The sequence below is a fragment of the Copadichromis virginalis genome, linkage group LG14 (genome assembly GCF_057382275.1).
Source record: "Copadichromis virginalis isolate Kocher_CV1m ecotype Utaka linkage group LG14, C_Virginalis_male_GT1.1, whole genome shotgun sequence".
Lineage (NCBI taxonomy): Eukaryota > Metazoa > Chordata > Actinopteri > Cichliformes > Cichlidae > Copadichromis > Copadichromis virginalis.
In genome coordinates this window covers 27253556-27263078 of record NC_140631.1, presented here as the reverse complement: position 1 = coordinate 27263078, position 9523 = coordinate 27253556, and the positions used below count along the sequence as shown (strand labels likewise).

The 9523-nt window shown below is 45.4% G+C and overlaps 2 protein-coding genes across 3 annotated transcripts in view; one reads left to right on the top strand and one right to left on the bottom strand.

The window, feature by feature from the left end:
* The first annotated feature begins 117 nt into the window (after positions 1–117).
* Positions 118–5251, top strand: LOC146694115 (ribonucleoside-diphosphate reductase large subunit). Its single transcript, XM_085430231.1, has 4 exons — positions 118–342; positions 1801–3782; positions 4563–4751; positions 4840–5251. Exons 1-4 carry the CDS (start codon positions 324–326, stop codon positions 5023–5025), a joined length of 2376 nt encoding a protein of 791 aa, XP_085286357.1. The 5' UTR covers positions 118–323; the 3' UTR covers positions 5026–5251.
* Positions 5252–7563: 2312 nt separating this feature from the next.
* sipa1l3 (signal-induced proliferation-associated 1 like 3) overlaps positions 7564–9523 on the bottom strand; it is a 95040-nt gene continuing 93080 nt past the window's right edge. The window contains exons 22-25 of one of the 2 annotated variants that reach the window (XR_014914860.1): positions 9200–9326; positions 8733–8814; positions 7873–8482; positions 7564–7728 (exon numbers count right to left, since the gene is read on the bottom strand). Coding sequence is in view for 1 of the 2 variants with exons in the window: in XM_085430229.1 (XP_085286355.1) it covers positions 8297–8482; positions 8733–8814; positions 9200–9326 (395 nt within the window). In the remaining variant the exon portion in view is untranslated. Of the gene's footprint in view, positions 8483–8732; positions 8815–9199; positions 9327–9523 lie in introns of both variants that reach the window. The other variant, XM_085430229.1, reaches the window with a different exon arrangement.

Here is a 9523-nt window from a genome sequence, read left to right as displayed (position 1 = left end):
CAGGATAGTTTACTTTGACTGTAAAAGTTGCTTTTTTGTGTGTTTTGACCCACTGTTATGACACACTTCTCTGTCCCGCCAGATTTGAAGTCCCGCGATGTTGATTGGCCGAGATGCCTGTCCATCTCTTCACTTCCGTGGTGACGCATTCCGTACAAATAGGAGGTGAGCGGGTTTTCTGGGGCTCTTTCGCGCGCTTCTACAGCAAGCAGTCGGCGAGTTAGTGTCCAGCAGCTCGCTGTGATCCCGCGAACAGCTTCGACTGTACCTGGAGAGCTGCTCACACCCCCGTCCCTGAGACAGAGACGCCTGAGCCCGCCAACATGCATGTGATCAAAAGAGGTGAGCGCTGCGATGTTGTAGCAGGCCTCGGTTAGCTTCGTGTGGAGTTACCGGTGATTCTGTCTGCTGTGGGGTTACATCATTTAGCGACAGGCTGGTTAACCTGGACTAGTGAGGAGCTGGTTAGTGCTGCACCGTCCCCCTGACGTGGAGGTTAAACGTGTTTAAGTGGTGGTGGTGGGGTCGGTTGTAGTTTGACAATATGGACTTAGTCTTTGTCTTAAAAGAGGCGCCAAAAGTTTTTATAGCCTCGCAGTGTAACGTCATAAAGAAGATCTATAAACCCTTACAACACCTCCTCTTTGAAGGTAGTTTTGACAGTGTGTTCAGAGTTTGATCTGAACTGTAATGTTCAAACCTTACAGTGTTGAGCAGGTCTTGGCGATGATTGGGAGAAAGAACTCCCAATCATCAAGAAGAGAAATCGGTTCTTTTTCTGTTAGGAGGGTTCAGGGAGGGGCAGCCATCGACTGGTTGGAGGATGAGGGGAGATGGAAGGGAAAAGGAGCAGAGGGAGGAAAAAATAACAACTAAACAAGAGAAGAGTGTAGAAAAAAGATTAATGACAAAACACAAAGAAAAACGATTAATAGAGACTAAATGCATCATAGGAAGAAACTTTACTTTTGGGTTGAGCTTCATCTAAAGATATGATTGTCATCTTCATGCCTTTTTGAGCCTCAGTGTAGCCCCTTGTTATCTGAAACAAGCAGGTTTAGTTTTCTGCCTTTTAAATAAACTGTCCTGTGATTGGTGCTGTGGACTCTGACTCAGCCCAAGACCAGCCTGCCATTTTTCCAGCTTGTGTAGTTATGAGGGCCCAGACTTGGTTGATTCCTTTATGAGGTCAGATCCCTTTGGTGACGGGATCACATTTATCTCTGGATCTAAGGTTCAGGCCAAAGTTCCACCTGCTGACAAAATACAACCAATCCTGAATTTGGTGGTTGTACCTACTGCCTATCGTACCCAGGTATTGTCCTTAGCACATGACCATCCATGGTCAGGACATTTGGGGGTTAACAAGACCTACAGCAGAATTCTGAAACATTTCTTCTGGCCAGGACTGAAATCTGATGTTGTTCAATACTGCCGTACTTGCCATGTATGTTCATTTAAGAACATTATGACTCTCTCAGGTAGTGAATTTTTTTTAAATCCTCCAGTAGCATTAACTCGCTCAGAGACTCATAATCATCACCAACTCTGTTAGCAGCACACCACTTATCAAAAAGAGCCCCTTTTTCATGTGCAAACTCCACATATGTTTGACTGCTGGACTCTTGTGGTTCCTAAATTTCTGCCTGTAGGCCTCAGGTACCAGTTCATAGGCACGTACAATTGTTTCCTTCAACACTTCATATTTCATGCTCTGCTCTAGCGAAAGTGAAGCTACTACCTCCTGAGCTTTGCCCGCTAATTTACACTGAAGTAAAAACGCGTTTCTCTATTTTTCAGATGGACGCCAAGAGCGCGTCATGTTCGACAAAATCACATCTCGCATCCAGAAGCTTTGCTACGGACTCAACATGGAGTTTGTGGACCCAGCCCAGATCACGATGAAGGTCATCCAGGGTTTGTACAGCGGCGTCACCACTGTGGAGCTCGACACGCTGGCGGCGGAGATCGCTGCCACTCTCACAACCAAGTACCCCGACTACGCCATCCTCGCAGCACGCATCGCCGTCTCTAACTTGCACAAAGAGACGAAGAAGGTGTTCAGCGACGTCATGGAGGACCTGTACAACTACATCAACCCCCTGAACAAACGCCACTCCTCCATGATTTCGAAAGACACACTTGACATTGTTCTTGCAAACAAAGACCGCCTTAACTCGGCCATAATCTATGACAGAGATTTCTCCTACAACTTCTTTGGCTTCAAGACTCTGGAGCGCTCCTACCTGCTAAAGATCAATGGCAAAGTAGCTGAGCGTCCGCAGCACATGCTCATGAGGGTGGCTGTGGGAATCCACGGGACGGATATCGAAGCAGTCATCGAGACCTACAACCTGCTGTCAGAGAAGTGGTTCACCCACGCCTCCCCGACCCTCTTCAATGCTGGAACCAACAGGCCGCAGCTGTCCAGCTGCTTCCTGCTCGCCATGAAGGATGACAGCATCGAGGGGATCTACGACACGCTGAAGCATTGCGCCCTCATCTCCAAATCAGCTGGAGGGATTGGCGTGGCAGTCAGCTGCATTAGATCCACGGGGAGCTACATCGCCGGCACCAACGGCTGTTCCAACGGGCTCGTCCCAATGTTGAGGGTTTACAACAACACAGCGCGTTATGTTGATCAGGGGGGCAACAAAAGACCCGGCGCCTTCGCCATGTACCTGGAGCCCTGGCACTTCGATGTGTTTGACTTCCTGGAGCTGAAGAAGAACACGGGAAAGGAGGAGCAGCGAGCCAGGGACCTGTTCTACGCCCTGTGGATCCCTGACCTCTTCATGAAGCGGGTGGAGAACAACGAAGACTGGTCCCTGATGTGTCCGGCCGACTGCCCCGGGCTGGATGAGTGCTGGGGGGAGGAGTTTGAAGAACTCTACACCAGATATGAGAAGGAGGGGAGGGTGAAGCGTGTGGTGAAGGCTCAGCAGCTATGGTATGCAATCATCGAGTCGCAGACAGAAACCGGGACGCCGTACATGGTCTACAAAGATGCCTGCAACAGGAAGAGCAACCAGCAGAATCTGGGCACCATCAAGTGCAGCAACCTCTGCACGGAAATCGTCGAGTACACTAGCAAGGACGAGGTGGCGGTTTGCAATCTGGCCTCTGTCGCTCTCAACATGTACGTCACCCCTGAGCGGACTTATGACTTTAAAAAATTGGCATCCGTGACCAAAGTAATTGTCAGGAACTTGAACAAGGTTATCGACATCAACTACTACCCGGTGGAAGAAGCCAGGAGGTCGAACATGCGCCACAGGCCGATAGGAATCGGGGTCCAGGGATTGGCTGATGCTTTCATCCTTATGCGTTATCCCTTTGAAAGCCCCGAGGCTCAACTGCTCAACATCCAGATCTTTGAGACTATGTATTATGCCGCTTTGGAAGCGAGCTGCGAGCTGGCCGCCGAGCTCGGCACCTATGAGACGTACGAAGGCTCGCCGGTGAGTAAGGGCATTCTCCAGTACGACATGTGGGAGAAGACGCCAACGGACCTGTGGGACTGGAAGCTGCTGAAGGAGAAGATCGCCAAACATGGCGTGAGGAACAGCCTGCTGCTGTCCCCAATGCCCACGGCCTCCACCGCCCAGATCCTGGGCAACAACGAGTCCATCGAGGCCTACACAAGCAACATCTACACCCGCCGGGTGCTCTCGGGGGAGTTTCAGATCGTCAACCCCCACCTGCTCAAAGACCTGACAGAGAGGGGCCTGTGGAATGAGGAGATGAAGAACCAGCTGATCGCTAACAATGGCTCCATCCAGGTAATCATCAGCAGGGAGGAAAACCATTAAAGATGACAGACATCTCTAGGTTCCAGCTTCTTAGGTGTGAACTTCATTCTGTAGACTAAAATATTGATTCCCAAACATTTCCTTTACAGGAAAAGATAAAATGCCACTTAACTGCTTTTAAATATATACATTTAAAGCTTCAAGACTCTTGAAAAAAAAGCATAATGAAATTAGGCAATACTCCATCTCTTTGCTGTTTTTCATCCTCTTTCATCTTGAATAATTAGTCTTCTAGTTCATCAATTAAAAAACTAATTTCGATTAGGTGCCACAAAGTAAATCACTGAACAGTCAAATATTTAGAGGATCCAAAGCAATCTGTGAAAACACAAAGAAGGAAATCCGTCATCTCAGTCTAACATTCTGAAATGGTCCAATTATTTTTGTAACTATTTCGTTTCCACAGCAAATTGTTTCTTCCTGTTAAAGGGGAGTTTTTCCTCCCCACTGTCACGCAGTGCTTGCTAGGTCATCTGTTGGCGTTTTCTCTCAATTGTTGTCGTTAGCTTACAAAATAAAGCACTGTGACATGAGTGTTGTTGTGATTTGGTGCTACTTAAATAAAATTGAATGGAAAATGGTTTTAAGCATCACATTAGCCCTAAATTCTGGTCTGTGTCCCAAATACCATCAGCTGAGAAGTTTAAGATGTTTTAAGCTCAGGTGGGGGTTTTTTTTCTTCTTGTTTTTACTCCTTTGTGTTTGAACCTGAAACTTTAGTTTTAATTATTATTTTTTTAATTTTGACAGAACATCAATGAGATCCCAGATGATCTGAAGCAGCTCTACAAAACCGTATGGGAGATCTCACAGAAAACTGTAGTCAAGATGGCCGCCGACCGTGGGGCCTACATTGACCAGAGCCAGTCCCTGAACATCCACATAGCAGAGCCGAACTACGGCAAGCTGACCAGCATGCACTTCTACGGCTGGAAGCAGGTGAGTGTCGAGCTGCACGAGGAGGAGTGAAACCTCACCGTGAAGACATGTTGGGGTTTAAAATAACTCCGTCTTTCTCCCACCGCAGGGTCTGAAGACTGGGATGTACTATCTGAGGACCAAGCCTGCCGCCAACCCCATCCAGTTCACCCTGAACAAGGAGAAGCTGAAGGAGGCACAGCCGGCCACGGAGCAGGAGATCAAAGAGCGCAACACGGCGGCCATGGTGTGCTCTCTGGAGAACAAGGACGAGTGCCTGATGTGCGGCTCGTAAACGTTTCCGACCTGCTGAAGCCCTGGATCTTCTTCCTTGACTTAAAGCTTCTTCCACTACAGTTCAGAGTTAAAAAATCAGCATTGTATAAAGTAAACTTCCTGTCGACTCAAAGACAGAAAGCACTTACTGTAAAATACATTTGAGACTTTTTCTAACAACTTGTGTTGATTGTGTAAAATCTGTTTCATTGACGCTTTGTCTGCTATAAACAAAATGGACTGAATGTGTTTGTTTTTTTTCTTAGTTGTATTCACTGCTGTGACAAAATTGTGCCACACTTAACAGAACTGCAATCAAGTGTTTATGATAAAGAGGGGTGATTACTTTTCAAACAGGGTCTGGTAGGTTTGGTTTTTTTATTTTTTATTTTTCTCCTCAAATGAAATTTAAATACAGAATTTAAAAAAAATAATAATTTACTCAGGTTCTTTATGTCGGACACCGATGGGAGAGACTGTTTTTACCAGTTTATTAATGAAAAATGTACTGATTAATTCATTTAACCAGGAACCTAAAAATGAAAACGGGGACAGACAGCAAAATTTTTTTTTTTTCAAATGTACTGTTAATGCAGCAAAAATCTGCTTCATGTTTAAGTGAAAAACATTTTCTTTACATACACAGAATTTACTAACTCCTTACAACCCTGCAGTCGTTTTCTAAAATCTGAAACTAAAAGGTTATTTTTGAACCGCAGCTCAAAAACTCAAAGACCAGAAACCAGCAAATGTTTTGACTTATTTTTAATATATTTTTTTTATAAAACAATGAAAACATAATTTACACTTTTAAAATGTACACGTTATTACAACCCAAAGAAAACCAAACCCTTGCTTCAGTTATTCCTGCTGAATGCAGGAAACATCGATGGAAAGAGGAACAATGAGGCTTGAGGAAAAAGTAAAGGAAGGAGGAATTGAAGAGAAAACAGTACCCTCTCATCTTCACTATTGTCTGCAACAGTGACCAACATGTCAAAAATAAATTATAAAAATATTAACAACAAAAAACAGAGAATAACTGGTCGCACAATATTACCAGTAATAATGCATTATTGGATTTGTTCAATAGGGGTCCTTGTGTATGCTTTAAATAGCTTAAAATTATACATAACAAGATTTATATATATATATATGTAAAAAACAAACAAAAACAACCTTGCCCCTTTTACATCAGCAAACTAAAGATTAAGACTTGAAGACACTAAAATCACAGCTACACCTGCAGAGCTGTGTGGATGGAGGACATCCTGCTAACAGGAACCCGACTGAAGCTGCTTAAAGACAAAAAATGACAAAGGAAAAACTGGGATGACAACAACCCAGAGAAGGAGGCGGTGGGTTTAAAGCGGGTGCTGCAGAGAGAGAGAGAGGAGCGGGGGTGGGGTGAAGAAGGCGTTAGTTATCCTCCGGGGTCAGTGACAAAAAAAAAAAAAAAAGGTTTTATTTGGCTCTTCCAGCAATTTGAAACATCCTGCTGCCCAAAAACATTTAAAGGGACAACGGTGCAGACAGCAGGGTGACGTCTGTCATCATCAACCCCCCCTCCCCCCCCCAACGGTCGAGTGTTGTTAACAGCATCCTGAGGAACCTGAGTGGAAACTTTAAACAGATCCAGTTAAAGAGAAACCTCCTGTTTTATCAGAGAGATGAGAGTGCAGTACAGTTTTAGCAGGGCGAGGGGGTTGGGGTGTACTGTCTATTCACTGCCAGCATTCAAAAATATGTTTCTGTATGAAAAATACAGTACACAGTATCATTGAGAGCACTGTCGCAGTATAAAACACAAGAAAAGTCCTCTCAAACAAGCACATCTGTCCTGATGTGACGGGCTTTCAGGTACAGTACATGTTTCCTGTGAGCGCGCTCAGCCGGAGACGGAGCTTCACTGGATCACAAATACATGAAGACTTGAGAACACTTTGAGAAAATACACTTATTTACTTTCTTGGTGAGGCTGTTGCACATGCTTTATGCACTCCAGTTTAGTTTGTGACGTCTTAAAACACAAAAACAACAACCGGCTCGCTCTGCTGCCCGACACACGAAATCATAAACAACACAAGGTTTGTTAAAGGACGTCGGCTAGAGGTTACAGCGATGTGATGGAAGCAATTTGATTTCACAAAAGCAAAAATAACATGACGTGTGTGAGCCATCGAATCACCTCATAACTACCAGCTCTTCTGAGAGCTGCCAGGAGCGAGAAGTTGGCTGATTTTTAAACATTTCTCCAGTTTTACAGTAATCCAGCTACAGCAGTTGGTACGTCCAATAAAAAAGGTAAAAATGAAAGTTTATTCGCCATGCTTTATTCCCCAAAACATAAACAATATGGTCAAAACTGGGCTCATGTGGGGCTACGCCAACCACATCACTTCAGAATAAGCTCTTCACCAGAAAGCAGGTAAGTGTAACTCTCAAAATTCTGCAACTAAAACCAAACAAAGGACCCGCTTAAGGTTAAAGCAACCATCATTTCATTCAGGTCTGAGATGATCGGGCACTGCTGAGGACGCTGCTCTGTGTGGGAGATACGACGCCGCCGCCACGCTGTCGAGCTCTGCGACCGTTTGCTCTCGGCACACTGATGGCTTGATTCACATCCGTGGGCCGCCGCGGGTCACCCGTGTAAACGGAGGGCAGGAAAACGAGGCCCACAGGGTTCAGATTACAGTAAACAGGTTTGTTCATCACTCCGCTGTCCACACACACACACACACACACACACACACACACACACACACACACACACACCTTTAGTACGTCTCTTATACAATATCAGTACATTGTCGATATAACTGATATATGAGAATTGTACCACACAGGTATCTATCTACAGTACCACGTCTGTAGAGCTTCCTCTCTTCTAGTGCATTCTGGGAGATGCAGTCTTATTTATTTATTTTTTTGGCTGATTGGCTGCAGGAACAGTATTAGGCCTCTCCAGGTGATGTAGTGTTCTCTAAAACAGTCAGGATCTCCACTCCTGCTCGCTCCTCCGGCATAGTAGCAGATGTATTTACACCGTGTGACAAATATCCAGACGTCAGTTAGAAAAATAAACAGGCTCAGAGCAGGGAGCGTGTAGAGAGGGAGGTTCTCTACTGGAAGGGTTTAAAAAAATCCAGATCATCTTTTTCTCTCTGGTTTAAGGCAGCCCAGTGGAAGCTGAGTGTGACATCTGCCGCCCCTGTGAGTGCAAGGAATCATGGGAACTGAAAGCCCCTCCCTCTGGCCTGAACCTCACTCTCTTCCTTGGCTGTCGGTCACTCCCTCTGTGAATCGGCTAAGGAGTGAGCCTCGTGGTCGCTGCCCGGCTTGTTGAGATTGGTCAGAAGCACGCTGAACTTGCGCAGCTGCTCGCTGGCAGTCTGGCTCTCCACCTGCAGCCGCTGGTTGTTCTCTCTCAGGTTGGCCATCTCAGCGAGTAAGACGACCTTATCTTGCTTCTCCTGTAATAGAGAGGAGGAGAAATAAAGGCAATGTTCAGTTATCAAAGACCAAATAACATCTGCATGGAGCCACAAATACATGTGAGCCTCATAATGAAAGTGATGCAGCTTTTAAACAAAAATCAACATCAGCAACACATGTAAATCAAGTCTTTAAGAAGACATGACTCCACAGTCACTTATTATCGATTATTTGGTTCTTTAACCTCAGAGGGTTCCTGCTTTAGAGAGAAAAACAAAAGGCTCTCACTTTCTCCAGGTCATTGTTCAGCTGCTTCAGCATCACTTCCAGGTGGTAGAGCCGACCGGACAGATCGTTGGGCACCTCATCGCTGTAACACACACAAACACACCTGGCATTCGTTACCGTGGATCCAGTGATTACACACACAAAACACCGCTGTGATGTGCACGCCGCAGGTAAACAGACAGGTTTTACTGGTTTTATTATGAGGATCCGAAAGCTCGTCATCTTCAGTAAAAACCTTTTTTTTTTTTTTTTTTATAAAAGTGTGCTGCTCACTGGCAGGACAAACAGCCTCTCTGGTGCCACAGAGTTAACAAACTTTTAATTCTGGTGAAAACGCTGAAAAGAAGATGCTGATAAACTACCACCAGGTGGCAGTAGTGACTTATGAAAACCTGAATATTTACAGGCGCTCTCTGCTTCTTTACAACATGTTGTTCTGGATCTCTGTAACCGAGGGGCTGACCTACCTGCTGAGTGTGGGCGTGGTCCGTGGCGTCTGAGGAGTCTGAAACTGGACTGGACTAGCGGCCGGTCTCGTGTCTGGACCTCCGAGCTGCGGGTCAGTCAGCGAGAACAGGGAACCCGCTCTTTGTGCTGCAAAATAAACACATGATCGTGCTTTTAAAAAGCCTTTTCCACGTAAAGCACATCCCCAAAAAGAAAAGGAGTGCTCTAAAAACCTTTCCTGGGAAAAAAAAAGTGGTAAAAGAAGGTAAAAAGCAACCAAATCCCAGCAGCCACATAAAACGATCCTCTGGGTGCAAAAAAATAAATAAAAATTTATATACGAG